Source organism: Olea europaea, chromosome 1, assembly GCF_002742605.1.
Source record: "Olea europaea var. sylvestris chromosome 1, O_europaea_v1, whole genome shotgun sequence".
Lineage (NCBI taxonomy): Eukaryota > Viridiplantae > Streptophyta > Magnoliopsida > Lamiales > Oleaceae > Olea > Olea europaea.
The window spans coordinates 12776526-12803657 of NC_036237.1; the positions used below are offsets into that span (position 1 = coordinate 12776526).

The 27132-nt window shown below is 34.0% G+C and overlaps 3 protein-coding genes across 5 annotated transcripts; all 3 read right to left on the bottom strand.

Annotated features, from left to right (window-relative positions):
- Positions 1–2416: 2416 nt before the first annotated feature.
- LOC111404577 lies at positions 2417–4335 on the bottom strand. The gene is made up of 3 exons (XM_023033368.1): positions 3601–4335; positions 3246–3445; positions 2417–3122 (listed from the first exon to the last, which is right to left on the bottom strand). Exons 1-3 carry the CDS (start codon positions 4333–4335, stop codon positions 2417–2419), a joined length of 1641 nt encoding a protein of 546 aa, XP_022889136.1.
- A 72-nt stretch (positions 4336–4407) lies between these two features.
- Positions 4408–5945, bottom strand: LOC111404580. Its single transcript, XM_023033372.1, has 3 exons — positions 5286–5945; positions 4726–5222; positions 4408–4513 (listed from the first exon to the last, which is right to left on the bottom strand). The coding sequence occupies exons 1-3, from the start codon at positions 5943–5945 to the stop codon at positions 4408–4410; spliced, it is 1263 nt and encodes a 420-aa protein (XP_022889140.1).
- Positions 5946–12975: 7030 nt separating this feature from the next.
- On the bottom strand, positions 12976–21072 carry LOC111394808 (peroxisome biogenesis protein 6). Of its 3 annotated transcripts, none has more exons than XM_023020815.1 (16): positions 20639–21070; positions 19570–19839; positions 19232–19475; positions 18829–18970; positions 17973–18156; positions 17223–17414; positions 16596–16883; positions 16219–16290; positions 15245–15331; positions 14982–15104; positions 14784–14894; positions 14554–14592; positions 14304–14425; positions 14081–14225; positions 13772–13852; positions 12976–13214 (listed from the first exon to the last, which is right to left on the bottom strand). In XM_023020815.1, the coding sequence occupies exons 1-16, from the start codon at positions 20903–20905 to the stop codon at positions 13128–13130; spliced, it is 2454 nt and encodes an 817-aa protein (XP_022876583.1). In that variant the 5' UTR covers positions 20906–21070; the 3' UTR covers positions 12976–13127. The 3 variants fall into 3 exon arrangements, 2 of the variants coding, with proteins under 2 accessions (XP_022876583.1, XP_022876581.1); XM_023020813.1 differs by having other exon boundaries at positions 19570–20205; XR_002702739.1 differs by lacking the exons at positions 12976–13214; positions 13772–13852 and having other exon boundaries at positions 14089–14225; positions 14304–14432; positions 19570–20205; positions 20639–21072.
- Between the last annotated feature and the right edge of the window lie 6060 nt (positions 21073–27132).

Genomic DNA, 27132 nt, shown 5'->3' on the forward strand with positions numbered 1-27132 from the left:
CATAAGTTATTCCAATTCCCGACCCTTTGTGGTCAAATATATCATTTCATCACTCGTAAGATTCACATACCTCCAAATACATTCTTTTCACTCATTTCTCAATGTGTGATTTAAGGTTGAATTTTTCATTAATATCCTCACCCTCTTGAGTTCAGGTGGACGTCACGAATTGCAAGTCAACACTTCTCCAATTATTTGTTTGCTTCGACCTCCAAGACTCAATTAGTTAATTATCTTGCATCAAAAGTCAAATTCTCTCAAATAAGTGTTAGGACTTAACCAAGGTATTTAGTGCTTTTGTTCTTTTCATGCACTTGCTTTTTTTGATATATATATATATATATTCTCTCTATTAAGCTTTCTAGATGACCTATGTAGCAGGCTTTAGACCGATGACTCTCAAATCAAATGATTTTAGGGCACCAGATTTTTAAATACCTTTTCAGGCTTACTAACCCGATTCAAAAATGTTTCGAAAAGAACAAATTTTTTTTTCAAGTGCAACTTCGTCTTTTATTGCCTTCTAAATGACCCTTGTAACGAGCTTTAGGTCGATGGCTCCCAAGTCCGACGACGTTAGGGTACCAGATTTTAAGACAGCCTTATAGATTTAATCATTCGAGTCATAAAGGCTTTAGAGAGAAGTTTAGAATTTTCAAATGTATATGCTTTGATTAGTACAATGTCCTTTATCACACACTTATTCAAACAAATCGACCTCTAACTTAAGACTTTCTCAAAGTTTTATCGTGTTAGTCTAAGATAATACACGCATAAGTGTTCACGCATGGAATCCACATTCATATTTGTATCTTCCTACAACTGTAAAATCACCCCCAAACCGTGCTAAATTTGGTCTAAGGATAGATAATTTATTATGGTTTAGGTAAAGCATCTATGTGGTAAAGCATCTATGTCCCACTAGATCAACCTATCAAAAGCAAGAAACAACTCATTTAATTACAATGTCAAACTCAATTATAGTGCGCTTGTAATATCAAATTTTGCAAGGTTGAGTTTCAATTAGTCTAGCATGCATCTTATCCACAGTTCATAAATCAACACCAAATCTCAAATTAAATCATCATTGTTTGCCAGACTGTCTAACTCACACAAGCACACAACTGAACAAAAAGAGATTCTTTTTATTATTTTTTTAATTTTTCCATTTTGTTCTTTTTCTTTTTTTCTTTTTTTTTTTAAACAAACACACAAAAACATAAAAATATACAAAAAAACAAAAACTAAAAGTTTTTCATTCTCAAACTTAAAATTGACATTGTTCTCAATGTCATAAAACATAAATAAGCATATAAAGAGGGTAGGGAAGAAAAAGAAGAAAATACTCCCCAAATTTTTCTGTTGAAAGGTTTGAACCACTATGTGTGACGGCTGAATAATATTCTTCATCATTCTTTCCCTTGGATTTATATTGATTTGAGTGTTCCACGACGTCATGTTTTTAAAAAAATCAAATTTGACTAATTAAATATAGGAAACAAGAGTTACTTAACTCAAACAATCAAAATAACCAAAAACAAATTCAAGGGTCTGAGGGCAGAAGGGATATGGGTGATGTCTCCTAAAAATTGAAACGTGCTTAAATCTAATGCAACCTAGTAAACAAAACAAAACTATATGCTATGCGATACAAAAAGTAAAATAAAAAAATTGAAAATTGGGTTGCCTCCCTCCCAATAAGCGCTTCTTTTAATTCATTAGCTGGACTTTGTGCAGCTATTATTCTGGTACAGCTAAGTCAAGGCTCTCTTTAGATGTGGGAAAATCTTCCACGTAGTGCTTGATATGTTGGCCATTTACTTCGAAGTTTCCTTTTGTTGGATGATGTAATTTAACTGTGCCATACGAAAACACTTGGGAGACCGTATAAGGGCCGAGCTATCTAGATTTCAACTTTCCTGAAAAAAGTTTAAGTTTGGAATTGTATAAAAGCACTTGATCTTCCAGTCTAAAAATTCTTTGCCTGATGTTCTTGTCATGCCACTGCTTCGTCCTTTCCTTGTAGATGACTGCATTCTCATATGCTTCTCTTCTGAATTCTTCTAATTCATGTAGCTACATTATTCTTGTTTCTCTAGCCTTTTCGAGGTCCATGTTTAACTGCTTCAATGCTCAGTATGCTTTATGGGTGACCTTATTGCCCGGTTCAGAGAGCACTTGTGTATGTGATGCAAGTGAACGTGTACGAAAAAGCTGTCGTAAAGTNGCCCGCCCGCCTACCAATCAAAGAGGCTGAGAGTAAGCGTAAGCTCACCCGTAAGCTCTTCGAGCTTCCCTTCATTCGCTTCGTCGGAGCCGCACAGCACATAGCTGGAAGTCAGAAGGCCCATACTACCTGCCTAACCCTTTGCTCCGAGGGACCGTAGATCGGAAAGCGCCTTCTAAAGCACCCCATTCATCCAAAAGAGAAGGGAAGGGGCCTATTTATTTGCATGACCTCTGCAGATTTCACCCTATCTACACCCGGAGCCACTCCCCTAGCGGTCCTGCCACCACGCCGCAGAACGGGAGCTCGTGTGGAACCTTTTATTTCTGGCGTAACAGCGGTAGAACGTAACAAAATATTACGGCCGCCTAACATAGGGGCCGGAGGTACGGTAAACACTGCCTGGAATAACCAATTGCGGAAGTGAGTTCCACCATCACTTATTATGGCCCTAAGTGATCCATAGCGGTTAAAGATGCGTTTCTTTATGAAGTCTACCACCACCATTGCGTCATTTGTACGCAATCCTTTAACTTCTACCCATTTAGAGACATAGTCCATTGCCGCTAGGATGTACTGATTGTTATAAGATGATGGAAAAGGACCCATAAAATCAACCCCCCAGACATCAAATATTTCCACTTCCAAAATATTGTTAAGTGGCATCTCGTGACGCGCTGATATGTCACCTGTTCTCTGACACTTATCACATGACCTACAGAAATTGTGGCAGTCCTTGAATAGTGTAGGCCAAAAGAAACCACATTGAAACACCTTTGCTGCTGTTTTAGTGGGGCCAAAGTATCCTCCATAAGCCGAAGCATGAACCCGTGCAAGGATCGGTTTCATCTCATCCTCTGGTACACATCTCCTAATGACCTGGTCTGACCCTCTCCTGTATAAATTTGGATCATCCTAATAATAGAATTTCGCTTCATGAAGCAGCTTCTTCTTCTGCTGATAGGAGAGATCAGGATCCATAGAGCCACTAGCTAAGTAATTAACAATGTCTGCATACCACGGAGCCTTTTCTATCTGCAATAACTGCTCATCTAGAAAGACCTCATTAATATCCACATCATTTAAATCACACAGTTGCTCCAGTCTTGATAAATGATCCGCTACCTGATTTTTTGTATCCTTTTTGTCATGAATTTTAATGTCAAATTCTTGCAGTAATAGAACCCATCGAATCAGCCTAGGTTTAGCATCCTTCTTCTTAAACAGATATTTCAATACTAGACTATCACCTTTGAACCAATCAGATAGGAACGAAATTTGTCAAAAGCAAAGACCAATACTAGTATCTATTTTTCTGTTGTTGCATAGTTGATCTGAACATCTGTCAAGGTTTTGCTTGCATAGTAGATTACATGTACGACTTTTCCTTTACGTTGGCCAAGCACCGCTCCCACTGCAAACTCACTAGCATCACACATAAGTTCGAAAGGTAGATCCCAATCAGGTGCTATTATTACAGGTGCAGAAGTTAACTTTTCTTTTAAAATATTAAAGGCATTTAAGCATTCATCAAAAAAGTGAAATGACATATCCTTCTCCAGTAGATTACCTAGAGGTTTTTTAATTTTTGAGAAATCTTGAATGAACATTTTGTAAAACCCTACATGTCCTAAGAAGCTTCTGATCTCCTTAACTGAATTAGGATGCTGCAATTTTTCAATCACTTGTATTTTGATTTTATTAACTTCAATGCCCTTTGAGGAAATCCTGCGGTCTAGCACTATCCCCTCCTTTACCATAAAGTGACACTTTTTCCAATTGAGCACCAAATTCTTCTCTTTGCATCTTTGCAATACAAGAGACAATCGATCCAAGAAGTCATCAAATAAATCTCCAAACACAAAAAAATCATCCATGAAAATCTCAATGTACTTTTCTTCCATGTCAGAAAAGATAGTCATCATGCATCGTTGAAAGGTTGTAGGTGCGTTGCATAGACCAAATGGCATCCTTCTAAACGCAGAAGTTCTATAAGGGCATGTGAATATTGTTTTCTCTTGGTCTTCTGGAGAAATAACTATCTTATTGTATCCTGAATATCCGTCCAGAAAGCAATAAGGAGAATGACCTGCCAACCTCTCTAACATCTGATCAATGAAGGACAATGGGAAGTGATCCTTTCTGGTAGCATTATTCAACCTCCAATAATCTATACATACTCACCACCCTGTCAATAACCGTGTTGGTATCAGTTCATTGTTCTCATTCTTCTCCACTGTAATTCCACCCTTTTTAGGCACAATATGTACTAGACTCACCCATGAACTGTCAGATATAGGATAAATTATTCCTTCATTCAGCAATTTCAGCACTTTTTTTCTCACCACTTCCTTCAAGGTGGGATTTAATCTTCGTTGTCCTTCCACTGATGGCTTTGATACGTCCTCCTTTAAAATCTTGTGCATACAAAGAGTTGGACTGATTCCTCTGATGTCAGCTATTGTCTATCCAATTGCCATTTTGTGTTACTTGAGTACCTCCAACAATTCTTCTCTTCCCTTGTCATATCATTCGCAGTGATTACTGAAAGTATTGTGGAGTCTCCCAAATATGCATAACGGAGATGTAAAGGCAAGGGCTTTAGTTCAAAAGTGGGTGCTTTTTCTACTGAAGGTACTGGGGGTGAAGGGTTGTCACCAAGAGATTCATACTGCCAATGTCTTCTTCCTATTGGTTGCTTAGCCAAGTTGACAACACATTCAATTTTTTCTGCACTTGTTGCTCCCGATTGTGCAATTTCTGCTTCACAAAGAACTATTTGATGCTCTGTCTCAAATGTATCTGTCATCAACTCTTCAAGAACATCTACTTGACAACAGGTGTCTAAAGTCAGTGGATGTTTTATCGCCTTGAATATGTTGAATATGACTTGCTCATTGCCTATCCAAAGAATCATCTTTCCATCGTAAACATCAATCAGTGCTCTTCCAGTAGCCAAGAAGGGTATTCCCAAAATTAGAGGGATGTTTGAATCCTCATCCATGTCCAAAATGATGAAATCAGCCAGAAAAATAAATTTATCAACTTTGACTAGCACATCTTCAATAATCTCCTTCGGTCGTTTGATCGATCTGTCAGCCAATTGCAAAGAGATTGTTGTAGATTTTGCTTCTCCTAATGCAAGAGACCAGTAAACAGAGAGAGACATAAGGTTAACAGTGGCACCCAAATCACATAAAGAATGTTCAAAATAATTAGAACCAATTGTGCAAGGTATCGTGAAACTCCCTGGGTATTTTAGTTTAGGAGGTAGCTTTTTCAAAAGAATTGCACTGCACTCCTCGTTTAGGCAGACTATCTCATGTTCTTCCAGCTTCTTTTTGTTAAACAGGATCTCATTCAAGAATTTAGCATAGCTGGGCATTTGGGCAATTACATCTACAAACGGAATATTGATGTGCAGTTTCTTGAAAATCTCCACAAACTTGGCAAACTGCTTGTCCAACTTCTTTCTCTGTAACTTTTGAGGGAAGGAAATTGGTGACACATAAGCTTTCACGGGGCTTGGTGCTCTAACTATGGATGTTTCTTTTCTTTCGTCTTTCTCATTAGTTAGTGGTTCAGACTCTGCTTCTTTCTCAGCCTCCTTAACCATTACTTCTTTATCTTTTCTCTCTGGTCTTTTCACATATATCTCTAGGAGTTGTATCCCACTTCTGGCTCTAATAGCTTGCACTTGCTCTTTTGGATTGACCATTGTGTTGCCTGACAACGTCTCTTATGGGCGTTCTGCAAGCTATTAAGCTATCTGACTAATTTGAGTTTCCAGCTTCTTAATGGATGCTTGCTGATTCTGAAAGTTAGTGTCAATCTGTTGGAACGCCTTGTCTGTCTTCTGCATGTACTAGTTGAATATCTCTCCCAAATTGGTTTTTTCTCCTTTTGTGCATTGTTCGAATTGTTCCTTTGCTGATTATCCGACCATCTGAAGTTTAGGTGTTGTCTCCATCCTGGGTTATATATTTGTGAAAAGTGATTCAAATTTCGAGAGCCATTTTGAATGAAGTTGACTTGTTCCTCCGGAAAGCCCATAGATGTACAATTTTCTGTTAGGTGATTTGCCCCATAGTTTTCGCAGGATGGGCCAGTTATCACTACATGTGCTTCTTTTGTTTGTGACTTCACCAATAACTCTACCTGTTTTGTCAATGCTGCTATTTGGGCGTTGGTAGATACTGTGCTGTCTAATTCATAAATTCCCGTTGCTTTTGGACGCACCACTTTTTCTGATGAAAACATGGAATGAGTATTAGCAATCAACTCAAACAAATCCATACATTGTTGCATTGATTTCCCTATGATCAATCCGCCTGCAGAGGAATCCACTTGGGATTTGGATAGTGGTGAAAGTCCTATGTAGAAATACTGCACTTGATTTCCAATAGTGATTCCATGATTTGGACACTTCCTCATCAACTCCTTAAATCTGTTCTAGTCCTCGTCATAGCTTTCCCCATCTTTTGTTGAAATGTTTGAATTTTCAGTCTGATTTTTACTACTTTAGCTTGTGGAAAGAACTTATTGCAGAATTTCCTGATCAGTTCCTCCCATGTGGTAATACTTACATCCAGTTCAACATTCAGCCATTCCAATGATGCATCTCTAAGTGTATATGGGAATAATCACAGCTTAATGGCATCTTCATTAACTCCAATAGCATGACAATTCTAGCAATTCCTTGGAAACCTTGAGATATATGTATTTGGATTCTCATGAGGTAACACATAGAATTGCGGAGTGTTGCTCATCAAATTAATCTAATCAGCCCGTATCTAGACGTTGTTTACCCTAAAATCTGGATATACTATGCTGGACCGCGCGGGTGCTGCTATAGGCATAAAAAACATAGAAACTGGCAAGTTCTCTTCATTTACTTCTCTTTGCTCTTGCTGTTGAGCTCTCGCGGCCATTTGTCTAATTGGCTGCATAGTGATATAATTGTTTAGATTGTCAGCCATTTGATACTACGATTTTTGTTTGTGTTCCCTGTGTCTTCGTCTGAAGGTACGTTCTATTTTCGAATTAAACAGTTCAAGATCATCACCTTAGGCATGGAGCATACAACGAACACAGTTTTCTGTAAATAAAAGAAAATAAGTAAATCAAATAACAATTAAAAATAAGATAAAAAAATAAATTAATTAAATTAAATTAAGACTAAAAATAATAGTGCCTGACAATGGCGCAAAAAACTTGCTGTCGATTTTATCCCGCAAGTGGACGGATCCGTGACAAGTAATCAAATGGACATTTTGAGTTCGGATTATCGTTCCCACGAGGACTATACTTTAGTACTCAATTTATTTTTCCTAACTTCTATTCGATAAAAATAAACAAAAAATGATTAAATGTGATTTTTAAATCTAACAACTAAAATTTTCGTGAATGCAACAGAAAATGAGTGAAAATTCAATTAATAAATGGGGATTAGGGCGGAACAAATTCACCTATTGGTCACCTTTACCTCTAATATTGTGATTCATAAAATTAAAATAGTGTTCGATCGAATTCTTCTATTGTATTCAACTTATCTCTCTCGAGTTCTCGTTGGGCCTATTTAATTAGTTTAATTACATATCTCTATGCAAATTAAATTTAATTAAACGAAATAATAGTTCTAAGAATTTCTATTGGACTGCAGCAATTAATATAGGTATCTCTACACGTTATATTAATTTACCCAATTTTAATATGTGGTCTAAACAAGAATCCGCATCTCTACGTAATTATTGTTTACGAAATCATTGAATAATTGGCCAAACAAATTCAAAGCAATAAAAACATAATTAAAATCTACACATAAAATATAAAAGAACAATAATCTCAAATAAAAGAAATAAAGATCTCAAATTAGTTATATTGTTCGTCCTAAAATTTAATTTAACTAAGCATATTAATGAGAGAAAAATAAGAATTTATGGAAGATATCACCAGATTAATTGACGGAACATGAATAATTGTAAAATTGAACTTGCAACGTGTTTTTCTTCAATTAATTCTTCCAAAATTGCCTCCTATTTCTCTCTCCAAAGGACCCGTCTGTGTCAATCATCTCTTTTTGCAAAAAGTGTTGGCTGCCTTAATTTTGTGCAAAATATATACTATATAATTGGCTCCCCCAATTCCGCTATGCGTGTACGTATAAATCTCTCCCCAAAAATAATTAACTAGCCACCAAATTTGACAAATAAAAAGGCATTCTAGCTACTTCGATTTCCGTGCGTGCATATAAGATATTGGCTGCCCTTTTTTTTTCTCCTACGTATGTCTGATAAAAATTGTAGCCACCAAATTTTGCATGAAATATATATATATATATATATATATATATAAACCTAGCAACCACAAGTTTAATTCTAAAAGGAACTCTAAATTTTTTTTTTTTTTCCAAAAAACTCCTAGCCTCCAGCGTGAATTATAATACAACTCTATAGCCACCATCTTTGACTTCAATTCAAAGTCTTAAATACAATATTACCTCTCAAGTCCTCAATTTTTCATTATAATAAATTTTAGTCCTTAAACCCTTTTATTCTTGCAACGTATTCTTTGGTTCAATTTAAGTCATTCACTTTCCAAAATATGACATTTGATCTCTAAATTCTTCAATCTTCGATTCATGGTCGGGATCAACTATTGAATTGTTACAATTTGGTCCCCAAACTTTTGCAATTCGTCCTTTTTTTGCTTCATTCCTTCAATTCCTTTTCCTTCATAAAATTTCACATATTAAACATAAAAGACAAAAAATTAGAATATAATTTGTTAAAAGAACCATCAATTATCGTTATTTAAGGTACTGAATGAGTGTATAAAATACATTTATCAACGATGATTATGAATTAGTGATAAATTGAAATGGGTGTTTTAATTTATTGATTTTGATTATATTAAAATAATAATTCACGTCGTTGGGTATTGTGATTGAGAACTTAATCGATCACTCACAAAAAGAGAACTAGAAAAATGAAATGTACCGATTAATTAATTAACAAATGTTGGATAATTAATTAATTGAGTGCTTATAAATAGTCCAAATTAATTAATTGATTGAATTAATTAAATATTAGACTGGGCTAAGAGACGGATCAAACTCGTTTAGACTTATATAAATAAGTTGTTAGGGTTTGAAAATTGTAGAAAAATTTCGTATTTTTGCTGGCACAAGAAAAGTAAAACCTTGGTTCTCTCAATCTTAATATCTGCGTGAATTTTCATTAGAGTCTGAACAATTGGACAGCTCTGGATTGCAAATCATAATTGTTGAAAAAAAAAAGTGAAGGACTTTTCAAAATTAAACAAATGTATAATTTCTATTTAAATACAAAACAAATCCTTGATGGGAATTGAAATATTGTTTAAAGTCGTTATGTATAATTAAGTAAATTTTCAACACATCTATTATTTCAAGTCTTTCTCCACTTAAATGTTCGTCATTCTAGTCGGGTAAGATCTCCACTCTGGACTCTCCCTTTGACTAATTGAGTAGGATATACATAATGGGAGCTTAGTATCAATCACGGTAATCTCAACAATAAACCTCTTCGAAGTTCATTTAATTATATATTTTAACAATTGTCCATGCTCATTATAAAATCAATGGTGGAAGAGATTCTTTATTCACACATGATGCTTAGCGATAATCATGAGAATCTCAACGATAAATCTCTTGTGAGCTTATTTAGTATTTAGATGTAAGTTAACAATTATCTTGTTAGCAAAATTCTTAAATAATCCTTGATAATTGCTTATTATTTTGAAGTGCTGCAACTAAAAACTGTCTTTAACAACCATTTTGAAGAAAATACGAGAACGGGGACTTAAAAAACAAAGGTTGAGAATAAGTTGGTAAAAATAATTAAAAGTTGAAAATGGTGTGAAGACAAGACAGTTGGAAACTTGGAATCAGCTTCGGTTACATTTATATTACAGTGAAAATGTTCGACGCTCCCAAAAGCGCGTGGAAAGCAATGTTTCACAGTGACACATTTTGATTTTGCCTTAACAAGAAGCTACCCAAGAGAAACAACTGGGAAATATGCCCATATTATTTGACCAAAATGCCATTTCGAACAGCAAAATGAATGTCAAATTTGTCAATTCAATTGGTTTACAGTGAAATTCATAAATGGTGATTATATTATCACCATAATTTTTATTTATTACATCACTTTTTAATTGTAGTTAAATTCTTCAATCTTGCTCATTGTAGCAATTTTTTTATTATTATTTTTTGTTCGAATTCTTATCTTCAATATTTCATTAATTAATATAGAGGAAATTACAAAAAATGTCCATTTTGACAGTCATTTGCGAAAATGTCCAAAATTTTTCAATGTCCACTTTTGCAATTATTTGAACGAGAATACCCCTAAGTAGCTCTCATGAAAAGCTACATTAAAATGATACTCTCGATATTTTAAATATCGTTCTCGATATTTTAAATATCGTTCTCGATATTTGAATTCGTTTATATTTCAAAAACATACATGTCAAATAACAATATTAAATATTCTCAACATTTCAAACGTTGTTCTCGACATATTAAATGTCTAGAATGACATTTCTTTCCAAATGTGATATTTTTCTACACTTTAAATATTGTTCTCAATATTTCTATATTTAGCATTAATTGTGATTTGATATGTGCAATATGAAATTATTTATTCTTTCATTAAGGGTAAAATAGAGAATTTGGTATCAAATTTGACCATTTTTACAAAGATTATCAAAAGTGGACATTTTTGAATTGACATATGTAAAACTAGACATTTTTGCAAATGCCCCATTAATATATCTCATCCTTGAAGATGATTTATATTAAAATATTTTGTTTCCATACTTTGAAATGAGGGAAAACTATTTTTCGCACTTTTTATTTATCTATTATTTAAAAATATGGTAGAAAAATAAATTGTTTTACGTCATTTCAACTAATTTTTGGACATAAAACTATTTTCAAATACAAAATGTGTTAACTTGTATAAATTTCAAATATAAGAACGCCATGAAATTTCAAATTTGCAGAATAGTAAAAATGATGAATCTGTAGGCTTTTATAATACAAAAAAGGGTATTGTAAAACAAACGAGGAAAGCACCAAATCTCGTGGTCCATCAAAGGGATGACTCATTCCCATTTACAGCCGAACGTTAGGAAAGTTGGCTGCCACAGTAATGTCGTCTAGAGTGCAATCTGACGTCAGCTATAATGTTTCTTCTTATTGAGTGTGCCAATTTGTTTTGCTATGAAGGTTTTTATTGGAAGAAGAGGTCGGCTCTAGCGGCTCATAATGGTGTTTGGAATGTGCGTTGATATTATCATCATTATAGATCTTTGATTGGTTGAAAACAAGGTGCATAGATCAACTATGTCACGTCCTTGGGAGATTGGTCAGAGAAAAGGTGATGACATCGCCCTAAGTCAAATCAACGATCATGATGTTCCTTAATCACGGTAGAGCTCACCAAGCTAATGAGTGGATGGTACCGAGCCATTTCTAGAAACGGGGTGAAACAATAAAGTGCAAGTTTCGCTTAAGGATCTTCATTAGGTGATGACGTCACCCTAAGTCAAATTAATAATCATGACGTTCCTTGATCACGGCAGAGCTCACCAAGCTAATGAGTGGATGGTACCGAGCCATTTCTAGGAACGGGGTGGAACTGTAATTGCATGTTTCGCTTAAGGATCTTCATTAGGGATGTTATTATGGTCAATCCTTGATTAGGGATACGATGTCAACAAGATTCAATTCAGACACACGAGTTAACTAAGAATAAGAGTCGAAACTGAAAAATAATAAATTAAAATGCAAATTGATATAATTGCTCGAGAAGAAAATACAACTAAACATTTTAAACTAAAACAAGCGCAAACCATGAACAAGAAAATTATTTACTAGTATCTTTAATCAACATGAACTAAATAGATACACCATGAGAATTGATTATTGTTATTTTTATTCATTAAAATATTTTAGAAACCACTAAATTCTGATACCTGTCTCTAGAAATATTATTATCCATCAGTAAGTTGATAATTCATCGTGACAATTGATACATGTCTCTAGAAATCGCTAAATTCTGCAAATGATAATATACCATAGTTTTCCTAAAAAGGAACATTTCCACCATGTCTTCACAACATATTATCACCCAAAAAATACGCACATATTTAAAAATCAATTAAAACATCCTGAAAAAATAAATTCTAGATTATAACACCTTTAGTTTAAATAATTGCTAATGGTCCACGTAAAATCAAGCAACTCCATTCTATTTATCACTATTTTTAAATTCGACTTGGACTCTGACTTTGACCAATGAAGTAGGATAAAACTTCAATCATGATAATCTCAACGATAAACCTCTTGAAAGTTGATTTAATTCTATATTTTAACAATCGTCCATGCTCATTATAAAATCGACGGTGGAAGATGTTCCTTACTCACATGTAATGCTTACTGTTAATCGGGAGAATCTCGACAATAAACCACTTGTGAGCTTATTTAAAAATAAGTTATTGGCAAAATTCTCAAATGATCCCTAATAACTGCTAATTATTTTGAAAAGCAACAAAAAACTATCTTTAACTGAATGAGGACCAAAGAACGTTCTATATACCTCTCGCTCAAATATGTTTTAACTGTGTTAACATGACACTTTCTCAAGCAATGGTAAATGAACTGCGGCTGTAAACAGTGATAAAATAAAGTTATAAAAAAAAAAAAAAAAAAAAACAATTCTATTGCTTTAGATACAAGTGTTGGGTCAATTCTATAATTTCTATTACTTTAGATTTGAAGGTACCAATCTACATAAGTAATTAGCAATATCAGAAGAAAATATAATCAAACGTACAGCACTGAAACAGCTTATCACGAGGCTCCTTGGAACTGCTCTCGCAGCAATTCGTATTTCCTGAGTTCCGCCATTGATAGTGAAGGAGATAGGTCTCCTAAGACCTTCAAGGTGTAAACACAATATTTCAGAGATCATTATGCCAGATTTGGCAGATTCTTTGAACTACAACGCTTTAACGGACATTTGTGGTATACAGTATTATTACATGAGTGGACGTGACAATAGACAGACAAAATGAAATTCTTTTTCTTTCTTAATACTGACCTTACCAAACAAGCCATCGATCACAATTTCTGCTTACTATTCATAGAATTGCAAAAACCGTATTTTCCTATTCACCAAGTTTTAAAGACTCACTGTAGCTTTGTTTATATTTTCAAACACTTCTGTTCTTGCCAATGTGGTAGACACATTGGAGACTGACAACTCCATTAAAATTCTTTCCATCTCTAGAGATCAAATGATCTGTTGCCAATTTTCCTTCCTTCCCTCCCTCTCTGAGTGTGTGTGTGTCTGTGAGGGGCGAAATCATCAAGGTTCACACTTCATAAATTGAAGCTCACTCGTAACTACAATTTTTCTGCTTTTCTGATTAAATGATTACTGTTAATAAGATATCATAATCCTCTCTATGTATAGGAACATGCGGTCATCATACCTTCAAAAAATCCTCATATTCAACAATAATGGAATCAGGCTGATCGTGCAAGTCCATTGAATCTGAATCAGTAACTAATACCTAAAACAAAAATAGTCAAGCTTAATTTCTCTTGCAACAAATATTAATCGACTAGTGCTTAGGCAAAAGTTTATGCATTCATGGTGCTTGAAATTTTTCAAGACAGAAAATAACAGGATTTAATTAAAAAAAAAAGGGGAAGAAAAAAAGAGCTATCCCATCTAAATTTTAGAAGAGAAATTTGGAGGAGAAGAGGTTATTTTAAAGCATACGAGTAAATAGACTCACTTTACGTTTTGCAGCATGAAACCAAGCATCAGCACACAAGGCATACATGTCAGCACCGGTAAAGTTTGGTGGGCATTTCTTTGCTATTTCATATAATGACACTTCCTCGTGCAATTTAAACTTCCGTGTCAGTGCTTTTAGTACCCTGCAAAACACAGTAGAAGGATGAAATATGGAAAGTATTCAGAAAATACAAGCTTAAGTAAACTGATGAACAATAAACCTCTCCCGGTAAGATGCTTCAGAATTAACACCGACATAGAGAAGCTTATCAAATCTGCCAGGCCTCAGAAGTGCTGGGTCGATAAGATCTGGTCTGTTGCTAGCTCCTATTATAAACAAGTCCTATTGTCTCTCCGAACGAAAGTAGTAGAAAATGTAAGAAAGTAAAGAAGTTAAACTGGTTAAAGAGACAGAGACAGAAATAAATCATGCAAACAATAAAGCAACAGTTGTCAAAGACTATAACCAACCTGTGTAGCGTCATTTAGGCCATCGATCTCTGCAAGCATCTAGAAACAATGGAGTATATTAGGCAACCATGCTGGATTATATGTCAGTTATTTTTTCCCTTTCATTCCTCTTTTAAATTTTCTGTTTTATTCAACTCTTGTACATGTGTCTTAGTGGTCATTGAGTTTACGGTATTGGTTGCAAAAGATCAAAAATAATCTGATAAAAAGGAAGAGAAAAAAATTGGCACCTGAGAAACCACCCGATCCATGACACCCCCAGAATCTCCAGAGGCACCCCGGGCAGGAGCAAGAGAATCAAGCTCATCAAAGAATATAACACAAGGTCGAGCTGATCTGGCCTGAAAAAGATGAAGAAATTAATCAGAATAGTTTCCAAGTCGAACAGAATCTATGGACTTTACTCACTACAAAAAGATAACTTTTACCTTCTGAAAAATCTCTCGTACATTTTTCTCTGATTCTCCTATGTACATATTTATCAATTCAGGTCCTTTAACGCTGAGAAAATTCAGGGAGCATTCTGTAGCAACAGCTTTTGCAAGTAACGTCTGTGGCAGCAAGAAAAATAATGGTTAAGGTTATAGAAATGGTCACTTCCATAGATATTGAAATGCAGAGGTATACTGGAAATCTCATCTGATGTAAATAGTAGTGGAAAATTTTGAAAAGGCTGACACCTATAACTTACTTTCCCAGTTCCTGGTGGACCATAAAGAAGAACTCCTGATCGCTTCCGCAACCCAGATGAGAACAAATCCTTATGCAGGAGAGGAAGCTGCCAATATGATTTGAAACATTCAGCATCAACAGGGACAATGAGCCAATCAAAGTTGTTTAGATTGACTACATCATGTTAACTGACACTCTTCTATGTACATAGCAAAGGCATTGTGTAGGAAGAATAAAGGATGAAAAGGGGGAAGGGGATACTAATAAAATAATTGGAAATTAATATTGTTTTGAAGTTATTAAAATATATAGTTACTCAAATTTATTTAAAGATTTTAAGACGAATTTTGGGTACTCAAATTTAATTAATGATTTTACGTTGAATTTGGTGTGGACAACGATATGAAAATAAAAATAAAAATGATGAATAAATTGGCAGTCCAGCAAGCAAGGATAAACTGAAGATTTTCATTTTAACAAGACAGAAATATTAAACTCAAAGTTAAATTATCAATTTGAACCCTTTCACATGAAGGATTTAAAATCTCAAACGTATTACAACATGACAAATTGTTATGTAGTAAAGGCTTGCTCAATGCACTTCGACCATCACATGAACTGCAAGGACGATTCAACAAATTCTTTACTCTTTGGCAAAAAATTCCTCACAAAACCAGGCATCCATTAAGCCAATTTCCAGCACGCTAAAAATTTCATATGACAAAAAATTGAAGTATAGACTTTGAAACAGGGAAACAGTCAACCTCTCAGTGCAAAATACATGCACGTGAACTAATTTTTTTCTAGTGTGAAAACAGCTTAGGCACGATTTTTTAGACTCAAAAGAAATTTAAGGGAATATTCAGCTAAAGATCGTTATATTCTGTTGCGATAAACTATACTTCTATCCTGATTATAAGAAAATAATAATAAAACCTATATTTCTAGTCGATCCATCTTTTGCAGCAGTAAAAAAGAGAAAAAGGGCCTCACCTGAACAGTATCCAAAATTGATTTCTTTACATCCTCAAGCCCACCAACGTCTTCCCATTTGACATTAGGTACCTACAATAGTATCATCCAAGGGGATTATAAGGATAATAGTATACGAATATATATAAATATCTGCATGTACTAACTATCTAACTCTTAATAAGCATACGAACTGCTACCAAAACTGTTCCAAACTGACCCTTTCACCTTTTCTGATACATAAAAATACGACACAGTCAACATTGCTCTACAACAAACCAGTGCTTTGATTGGCTATGTTGATTCCATTATCTATTTCTCTTCCCTTTTTTACCTGGAAATTAGATTATGGAAGAAAGACCAAAGCATCCTATTGAGCTTGAGTTTACCCAGATTACCTTCGGAGTACCTAGAGCAGATGCATTTTGTTTCTTTGATCTTTCCAGTGCTCTAATAAGGTCTTCTTTTCCCAGGCTCCGAGGTGCATTTTCTGTGGGTCTGCAATTCTCCACTGGATTAGAATTGAGTGAAAACTTGCTTTTTTCCACAGATTTGAATTTCTCCTCCTGGAAACTGGTACTAGATATTAAATTTGCACCAGCGTCAGCAATTAGTGCACGCAGATCCCTGGCCATGAAACCTGAAGTCTGTCCAACTATGTCTTTTATAAGGTCTTCTGAAGAAGTCTGCAGTAAGCAATAATCTGATCCGTCAAAGTCAACAGCTGGAGAAAAGGTATTCGCAAAACAATATATAAGAAAAAGAACAATGGAACCATCAAATGCAATTTCACTTTTTCCATCTTTCTATTATTCTTCTAGAATCTATGTTCGTGCAATATGATACTACCATTTATTAAATTTCGGTATTACATAATGACATGATTGTTGCATCAAGTTTGACTAACATTGGGACATAAAGGAAGGAAGTGAAATGACTTTTGTCCCAACCTCGAGGGAAAGAAGTATAGTAATCCTACTTTCACCATATATATAATATCAAAAGTAAATAACATAGTAACGTACATTAGGAACCAATTCAGAGACAGTTTGCAAAGACTGGGACAACAGTTGAATCCTTTGTTCTTCTGTCAAAGGTCCCATACTGATTTCATGACTGAAGCAACGCCTAATAGTAGGTGGAAGGCCTTCAGAACTGTCTGCGGCTGCAACTAACAATACTGGGTGCCCGTTTATCCTTTCAGCTACTTTAAAGTGCTGCATCAACATGAGAATCGATGAGGATACTTAATAGTTTTCTCTCAAACATGTTTTAACTACACAAACTTCCATTTTCATCTATGAGTCCTCACTCACAACTATGACTGGGTTACTTTTTCTAATTCCCAACTCACTTAAAAGTGAATGCTAGAAGAGAGACGTATATGCTAGAAGAGAGACGTATGCTTTAAGTTAGGTTTTTGAAGGGCCAATAGAAGCATAGGAGCTGAAAAATTCGAACGACACACAAAGAACATTTTAAGTCTCTTCCAAAAGATGTTAAACACTCATCACTAGTGCTGTGGCATAGTTCCACCAGATGCACTTTGTCCTTAGAAAAGGGGATAGGGTTCATAATAGAGTGAATTCTGTCTCCTTACTGTATGCTCATAGTGTATGGGATAAAGCAAAACTACTAAAGATGACGAAACAAGATGGTATATTTGACTACTACACGCATTGATCAGAAATATAATAAAGATTTGATCAGGAAGCTTTAAATTTTACAAAAGGATTAGAGTATAAGTGATCTGGGATCGATAGCTTGCATCTTACATGATCACCAAGTAACTTTTCTTCAAAATCATCATCTTCATCTTTGAGAACTGGCTCAGTATATTCCCTAATGACAGACGCAACTTCTGAGTTAACACCTACTTGCTCTTGTGGCGAACCCTCTTGTGATGCTAAATTCCGGAAAACATCAAAATGGCGAAGCAGAAGAATTGTAGGAGCGTATCTGCAACAATGATAAAATAAAGAAATTAGAATTGTCAGGACAGAATTAAACAGCATCAAGTTACTAATTCAAAACTAAAGTTGACTAAATTTATGAAAAGCAAAAACATATGCATCAAATATTTTATTACTGGAAACCTTATATGCTAGATGTTTTGTATTTGAAGATGGACATCCCGAAGCATTTGTCCAGTCACTGAAATCTAGAATAAGAAGCATTGATTGATGGAGGAATGACAGGTTTTTGCCAGAAAAAGTATTAAAAAAATGAAAATGGAAGGTGAGAATGAAATGCCATTTCAAGTATCTGGCAATTTTGAACACATCATGATGGGTGGGTGACATATGGCATCGAGAACACTAGAAGGAAAACAAAACATGTCAGAAAGAGTATCTTTTTTATCCTGTTGTACCCTATTCCAGTTTTAGGGGTTTGTGTTGGAATCGTAGAGCGGGGAAAGGAGGGAGATGCTGAGAAAACGAAAAGAGAAGAGACACTTTTTCAATATTTCTTCCCGGGTATTTACAATTTTCCCCTCCTTCAAGCACAGGGGTCATACTTTTGCAATGGAATTGAAACCATGGTATGAATATCCATATTTAGAAATCAGATAAATTCACTATATAATAACACTATTGCTTATTACTTGACAACTCAGGGATGTCAAAATACCTGCGGGCTGTACTGAAGGCTTCAGCTATTGCAGAAGATGTCTTTCTCTCAGAGGATGCCAATAGATTATGACAACTGTATTCAACCATATGCAAGCCCAACTTTCGAGCAACATATTTAATCACAGACCTCTTCCCACAACCTACAAATTGTGATCAGAAATTTCAGCACATGCAAAGTCCTTTCTATAAGTTAGAGAACCTTTCTGAAGTTTTAAAATCTTCAGCCATGTTCTTTTGATATATTTCGTATTTAAAGTTGCAGAAATTAGAGGACAGTCAGAATTCATAATAAACATTCAGGAACCATGGATCATAAATTTAGTTTTATATTTTCGGTAATAAACTAAGAAAATTCACTTCTTTCTGATTCTAAGCTGTGAATCGAGAAGTTGATTACACACCAGAAAGACCATATAACAGGATGGCAACCCTGAATCTGGATGAAAGTGCTGATGAACATAGAGTTGGCGTAAGTATGGAGGCTAAAGTCTGGACAGTGTCGCCTTGTAAAGGTGTCAAATGTTTTGGTCCAGGAATTAAAAGATCAGGGGGAACAGCAGAAGGAACACTCCCTCCGAGCACAAGAGCAGTTTTACTACGATTCACTCTAAGAACAGGTTCCTCTGATGGTTCAATAGACACAACCTGAAAAACTCGCATGATGAAAACTATAATAAGTGCTGCAATCTTCCTCAAGCAATTAGCAAGACAAAAGAAATTGAAGAAAAAACTAATTAACCTTGAAGTATATAATATCATTGCCACCATTTTGCATATTTTGGCTGCAAGGGATGCATAGCTCTGAGTTGCAATTCCATTTTATGCATACATTGAAGAGATCACCTCTGGCAAGATATCTATCTATAGCAAAGTAGTTGTTCAACGCCAAATCTATCAAGTCTTGACGATCTTTCACTTCAATAGATGAACTGCTTTTAAGGGTTTCAAGGGTACCGCATTGTGGAATCTTTACAAAAGAAACCCTCAAATGTGAGGCATGCTTTGGCAACTGAGACCATGGTTCAAGTCCAAGACTTATGATAGTCAGCTCATTGTCCTTTTCACTTGTGTCACCATCAACATTGACATCAAACAAAGATGACAAAGTCTCTTTCCCACGGTGCAAAATATATTTCAAGCATGACAAATGTAAATTTAGATTGAATGCTAGAATGGGAGATAAATAAGCCACTTGAGGATCAAAACGTGTAGATTGACTTTGAGGATAGGTATATAATGGTAATAGCCGCATTAATCGAGGAGAATGAGAAGAGATTGATGTATTGTCGGAGGAGTTCTCATCATCATTTGGTGGATCTAAAACCACTGCTTGTCCAATTCTACTTATATTGGTATCTCCATTCTTGATGAGTATCTACTTGTTAAATAAGGTAAAAAACAGGTCAATGAATACTCTTATCCATCAAGGCTCCACTCAAAAACACAAAACTATCGGAAAGTTGTAAGTTGTCAGTTTTTTTTCCAATATGTGTAGAGAGTGTCCATGGAATGATTATATTAGCAAGCCACTAAAGTTCTTGAAAAAAAAAAAAGGGAAAATCCTCAAACGTGTATATAAGAAACAAAAGAATAAAAAAAAAACTAGTAGAGACAGTTGTAAATTCCACTGAATCACTTTAAACTTCCGAGGGAATATGATAGTATATAGATAATTAAGAATTTGAATAAATAACTCAACTAATTTGCCGATCAAAATACGGATTGTTTCAACTTTGCATAAACGCAGAATTAATTTACTTAAAAGTAATTTAAAAATACTACACAAAAGCTGAATGTCAAAATTATACCAGAGAGCCTGAAGTGATAGATAACTGTTTCAGCATAGAAGTCGAGAGGCCAACCAAAGCAGAATCATCAAGAGATGGTAAAATCACATCCTCGCCCTTACAGAATCTAAGAATTCCGACCGTTAACTGCAGAGTGGGGGAGGAACTAAGGACGGACGCCCGATGTTCAGTTTGATCGACTTCTTCAGTTTTGGATGGAGATTTCAGTACAGAATTAATCAGAGCTTTAGTTGAAGAAAGCACCAATGGTTTCCTTCTCTCCACCATTTTTACACCCAATTCAAAGCACAGCTGCAGTCCACAAACCCTAATCTTCAACCGAATCACTAATCAATTCACTATCCAAATTATACGAAAAAAAGTGTACAAGTAGTTTCATCCATTATACTAACTAACATTAGAACACATGGGACATAGATACAAAGTCTGTACATCTTTATACGGAAGTTATGGGGAAATTGAGCAAATCAAGACGCGCATCGACGGTTAATTATTTGAACGGTGATTGAACTATGTAAGTGTTACTACTTAGTCCCTACATATTTTCTTCTAAAACAAAACTCTTTAATTCATGTACTTATTTTCAACCAGACACATAAATCCAATATTTTCGCACCTTTTAACTAGATATTCTCAAAAAAATAACCATTCAATTTTTTTTTTTAAATAATGGCCATCAAATATGAGCTAATAACTGAATCTTAGTATTCACTGAAGTATGAATCATGTTATCCATCCATCAATTAAGTGAAAAAATCCATTACTTCAACAAACGACTTTGATTTGAACGATAAAAGGATAACACGATGCACAATTTAGTAACCATTGAAATACCCATAAGCAAAATTCAAAATCTCAACCACCCACTGCCAAAAATACAATCTATACTTTTTTTTTTTTTAAATAATGGCCATCAAATATGAGCTAATAACTGAATCTTAGTATTCACTGAAGTATGAATCATGTTATCCATCCATCAATTAAGTGAAAAAATCCATTACTTCAACAAACGACTTTGATTTGAACGATAAAAGGATAACACGATGCACAATTTAGTAACCATTGAAATACCCATAAGCAAAATTCAAAATCTCAACCACCCACTGCCAAAAATACAATCTATACTAAAATATCAAATAATAAATTTGGAAAAATTGATCTTTTGCAGAACTTTGTGATGTCCAATTCTGAAAAGTTATATTTTTCTTCGAATATTTGTTTCTATTTTTCAATTTCCTCTTTATTCCTTCATTTTCTTTTGATTCTTCTTTTAGATATGTCGATTTTAGATAAGAACAAATTGTTACTACTTAATAATTGAACTTAACATTATATATCGACGGTCACTTACATAGTTCATCACCATTGAGATGAATTTTTAAGTTTAGTTATTTAGTAATAACACTAAATATAGTTCAATGACCATTCAAATAATTAATTACGCTAGAGATAAGAGCTTAAAAGATTGGCTTATATAAATTATTTATATTAAAATCATATTATAAGTGCACAATTTTTTGACAGAAAAATTTTCCTGATAACACATGACGCGATATAAAAAGAGAAAAGAAAAGAAAAATACTCCACTCAAATTTTGCCATGTCAACGTCGATACAAGTTCTGTTACATTTTTCTCGTACTTATGGCTTTATTGTTTATATTACTTTAAACGTTAATAAAATATCAGAGCCTATTATTTCAATATGTATTTTGCTGTAACATTATATATTTATTAATCATTTATTTATAATGATTTCTTATAATGGTATGTTGATATAAAATTTTATCAACTCTAATCGCATTAAATAGAAATAAGAAATTGCAACAAGGATATTTAGGCTATGTTTGAGCCCATTATTTTCTCATTAAAATGAAAAATATGATCATTATCCATTACATCAAACCATCATATTTGACTTTTTATCTCTTATGTGGAGTCTATAACGACTATATTTTTCATTCTAATTTTTACAATAATGTGACTCAAACGGGAGCTTAATTTAAAGAGAACATTTTTTTTTCTCTCAAATGCAAAACCATCTACATTTATTTCTACTGTCTAAATAGGCATACTACATATCTCAAATATAAAATTTGGAAAATATTATTTTTCTACCTTTTATGTGGACTAGCGCGTGCCTCGTGCTTTGCACGAGTATTGTATAAATTATGTTATTATTAGTGTGAAATGTGTAGAATTTAAAAAAAATGTATTTTTAAGTTTTTGGAAATGAGAAATTACTATTTTTATAATTGAGATGTAAATTGAACAAAAACTAATTTCATTGAAAACTATAAAATAAGTACAAGCCACACCAAAAATATATATAATAATATCCAAAATGAACTGGCTTGGTATTCCAACCATTTCAAAAGATAGTATAGCTGAATTTTTTTCTTTCATTTTCTACTTTATTTTTCTTTCATTTTGTCTGATGAAGTAAATGGATTTGAACTAGGACTTTCTGACTGCTCAATAGCTGATTTGAAAAGAGCTCTCTTTGCTGGAGGAGACAAATTGTCATCGGCATCTATGTCAAAAATTTTCAAATTTTTTTTAGAATCAACATTATTTTGGTGGCATTCTTGTTGTTCTTCTGCAATTAAAGATTCGATGGAAACGATGTCAAATTTGTAATTGGATGAATCAGGTTCTGCTTGAGTCTCTTTGAAATAGAATGCTCTTTCAGTGTTTTGCATTTTCCAAATTACATCTCCAAAATTTGCTTCTGAACCTTATATAAAAAATATGTATGTTATGAAGAAATCCACAAAATATAGAGATTGGAGGAGACGGTAAATTATTACAAAGTTTGTTTCTTCCTATAAAGTTTGTAAATATGTGAACATAAGTTTCTTTATGCACTTGCATTTATACATCCCGTGACATCTGATAATTTGACATATGCTCTTGCTTTGAGATAAAGAGAGTAATTATTTATTTGGGAATAAAATATATGATATATATAAAGGTGTGGAAAAATATATTTTACCGAGAAATAGCTCTGGAATTGGAACTTTTACTGAAGATACAAATATATATTTCACCAAAATCACCACTTGATCATCGATAGCAGTTGTTGCAAGCCATGTCCTAACATTTGTAATCTATTTTTTTTCCATTTTTGCTCTGAAAAAAGAATATCTAACTTATAAAGAAAGATAAATAGAAACTATAATTTTATTGTGTATAGGAATATATAAATACTGGCAAAAGTCGGCCATGTAAATTTTGTATTAAGGTGAATTTACTGCGAAGTGGAGGAGACAATTTTGTAGGAGATTTTTGAGTGTATGACTTTTTAAAAATTAACTCATTAATTTTGTCTGAATTTGTATCTTTCCTGAAAGAATGAAAGAGTAAATAAGCCGAATAAAATCATAATAATTGTAAGCATAAGAATATACATACAAACCATTCAACCAACTTTTGTATTGCAATGAAAGGAGTATTCATGAAGAAGGTATTACGAACTTTTGTAGAGAGTTTTAAGCCTATACAATTCATTGATCTAACATATTAAATGCATTTTCAAACAGAGTTTAAATAAGGAAAAATAATAGAAACATACCGAAAAAAGAGGTGACTTTTAGGTTTGTTGCAAAGATTACCGATTTTTTGTCAATATTTTCTGCCAACAATTTGTATTCTCTGTCAACAAATGAATTTCACAGTGTCAACACCATTATTTTGAATTTTTGGTTCAGAAGTATTACATCATGTACTCAAGTTTGGTTGTCATCTTTTGATTGAATCAATCGTCATATCATTTACAATTGTCAAGATGTCTGCAAAATGAAAAATAAATAATTTTTTTGTGTTGCCTGTAATTCTAATTATTTGATTAAATTAAATATAATAGCACTATTTATTTTGAGAATAAAGATGCAATTTCTTACTTATATCAGTATTTGTATCCATGAACCGTTCAACTTCATCGAAAGAAGTTAGGTGATAGGTTGAGAAAACAAGTTCGAAGTTATTGTCATTCGACTTTTGAACACTAGTTTTTCCAGAAATCGTTCATTGTAGAGCTCCTGCTGAATATTTGTATTTTCCAGTGTTGTTTTTAATATAAGTTTTAGAAATTGCATAGATTTTTCCAAGAACAAGTTCATTTTCGAATGCAATGATATTCGAATCATAGAGACTTGTGTGGATAGTGTTACACTAATAGATATAAAGATAAAAATTCATTAGTGCAGGAATGTATATTATATATAATAAAGAGAGAAAACATATTTTCAAAAAGAAAAAGAAAACTTCTTGTCTAATACCAAATAAATGCATAACTTACCTCAGTATCCATTAGCATCATGTGTTGGTATCTTCCATTGCTTTATCTCGAAGGTTTTGGTGATTGTTTCTCTACAATAATTATTTTGGCTTTGCACTTTTGATTGTTGAATAGAATTTTTTGTATAAGTTGGTACTTTTCTTCCATTGTGATTGTGACAATGTTTGTATAGATTAGAAAATAGGATGAAGACACAGAGTAACTTTTGAAAGAAAATGTTTTTCTGAGATAACCAATCGAAAAACAGAAGAAGATATATATAGACACTTATAGTTATATCATTTATATTTTTTATATTATATGTAACAACAATACATTGTAAAATCTAATCTATAGTCATACCTCGTTGTGGTATAAGGTATGGGGATTACTTGTAAACTTGTAGTACTAATAAGATGAATTGAATTAATTATCAGAGTAAATCATATAAAATAATATTACATCTATTTTTTGTACTACATAAAACTAATAAAGCTACGTTATAGTTTGTAAAATTTCATCGTGTCTATACTTTATTGAGTAATAACTTCTGTAAATAGATATTGATGCGAACCCCGTAGCAATGTTAACTACGAAATCCACAACGAGATTGACGAACCCAAAAAAGCCAAATTAATCCAAGAGTTTAGGATTAACCCCAAAGAAAGTCGAACCAAAAAACCCAACAAGAACGACGCTTGAAAGACCCCTTGATCACGCAATCCAAGAATTAATTTCGGTTGTTTTAACACCACAAGTTAACACTTAATAAGTTCGAAATTGTTCAATGAAGAACGATGAAGAGAAGACAATATGCATCACTTTAATTCAATATCAATAATGTCAAAAGTTTTTAACAATTGAATGGAAACTCCTATTTATATTAAATCTAAAAATTAGGTAAAAATCGTGCAAAAGTCGATCATAATCCCCAAAATATGGAAAAGAATCAAAATCTAACAAAATATGAAAAAAATACCAAAAATAGAAAATTCGCCAAAAAAATGACATATGCGACCGCATAGTGTATTTTCATGCGGTCGCATGGTTCAACCAAAAATCACATCTTGAGTTTCGGTATACCTCCATGCGGTCGCAAGCCTGATAAGCCTATGCGATCGCATAGGCTTAGTTTCCTCCGTCTTCGGCCTTTGATATTAAATTGATCCAAGTTGATTCGGCCTTCGACCCGAACATAAAAGTTGCTCCATTTTGAGTCCCGAACATGTTTCCGTCAATGGTTTCTTGAACGAGCAATCTCATTGCTTGTTTCACTTGCTTTGCCCTTGATCACGTCATTGGTTTGCCATCGACTATCAACGGGTCTCGTCTCGCACTCGCCTTCGTCGGGCTTGACTCCTGGATCATATCATCCCCTTTTTCTTCAAAAGAATTCGTCCTCGAATCTGAATCTGCATCAAACAGAGAGAGATCAGATACATTAAAAGTAGCCAAAACATTGTACTCACCTGGAAGGTCCAACTTGTAAGCATTGTCGTTTATCTTTTCAATCACTTGAAATGGACCATCGCCCCTCGGTTGCAACTTGGACTTCCTTTGTTCCGGAAACTGCTCCTTCCTAAGGTGCACCCAAACCCAATCTCTTGGCTCGAATGTCACGCGTTTCCTACCTTTATTCGCTTGCGACGCAACCAACTTACTTTTATTTTCAATTTGCGCTTTTACCTTTTCATGGAGTGACTTAACCAATTCCGTCTTCTTTTTGCCATCTAAACTACCACGTTCATTCACAGGTAAAGGAATTAAATCCAAAGGAGTTAACGGATTAAAACCATATATAATTTCAAATGGAGAATATGACGTAGTAGAATGAACAGCTCGATTGTATGCAAATTCAACAAATGGTAGACACTCCCCCAGCTCTTCAAACTTTTATTGATTACTGTGCGTAACAATTGTGTCATAGTCCTATTCATTACCTCAGTTTGCCCATCCGTTTGTGGGTGACAAGTTGTGGAAAATAGTAACTTAGTACCTAACTTACCCCACAAAACTCTCCAAAAGTGACTCAAAAATTTGACATCTCGATCCGACACTATACTTCTAGGAACCCCATGTAAACGCACAATCTCTTTAAAGAATAAGTCAGCAATGTTCGTGACATCGTCAGTTTTGTGACATGGTATAAAATGTGCCATTTTGCTGAATCTATCTACAACCACAAAAATAGAATCTTGACCTCTCTTAGTTCTAAGT

Bases quoted from the DNA above. Each gene is read 5' to 3' on its own strand.
- LOC111404577 (XM_023033368.1), bottom strand. From the start codon at position 4,335: ATGTTAGAGAGGTTGGCAGGTCATTCTCCTTATTGCTTTCTGGACGGA. The intron at 3,446-3,600 runs GTAATCTACTAT...TATCTGTTTAAG, and splicing joins GTAAAGGAAAAGTCGTACAT to AAGAAGGATGCTAAACCTAG. The intron at 3,123-3,245 runs GTATGCAGACAT...AAATTTATACAG, and splicing joins CAGATAGAAAAGGCTCCGTG to GAGAGGGTCAGACCAGGTCA.
- LOC111404580 (XM_023033372.1), bottom strand. From the start codon at position 5,945: ATGGTCAATCCAAAAGAGCAAGTGCAAGCTATTAGAGCCAGAAGTGGG. The intron at 5,223-5,285 runs GTGCTAGTCAAA...GACATGGATGAG, and splicing joins CGAAGGAGATTATTGAAGAT to GATTCAAACATCCCTCTAAT. The intron at 4,514-4,725 runs GTACTCAAGTAA...TATATCTGACAG, and splicing joins GAAGAGAAGAATTGTTGGAG to TTCATGGGTGAGTCTAGTAC.
- LOC111394808 (XM_023020813.1), bottom strand. From the start codon at position 20,905: ATGGTGGAGAGAAGGAAACCATTGGTGCTTTCTTCAACTAAAGCTCTG. The intron at 18,971-19,231 runs GTGTGTAATCAA...CACAATTTGTAG, and splicing joins CCTGTTATATGGTCTTTCTG to GTTGTGGGAAGAGGTCTGTG. The intron at 13,853-14,080 runs GTGAGTCTATTT...TTTTTGTTTTAG, and splicing joins TTCATGCTGCAAAACGTAAA to GTATTAGTTACTGATTCAGA.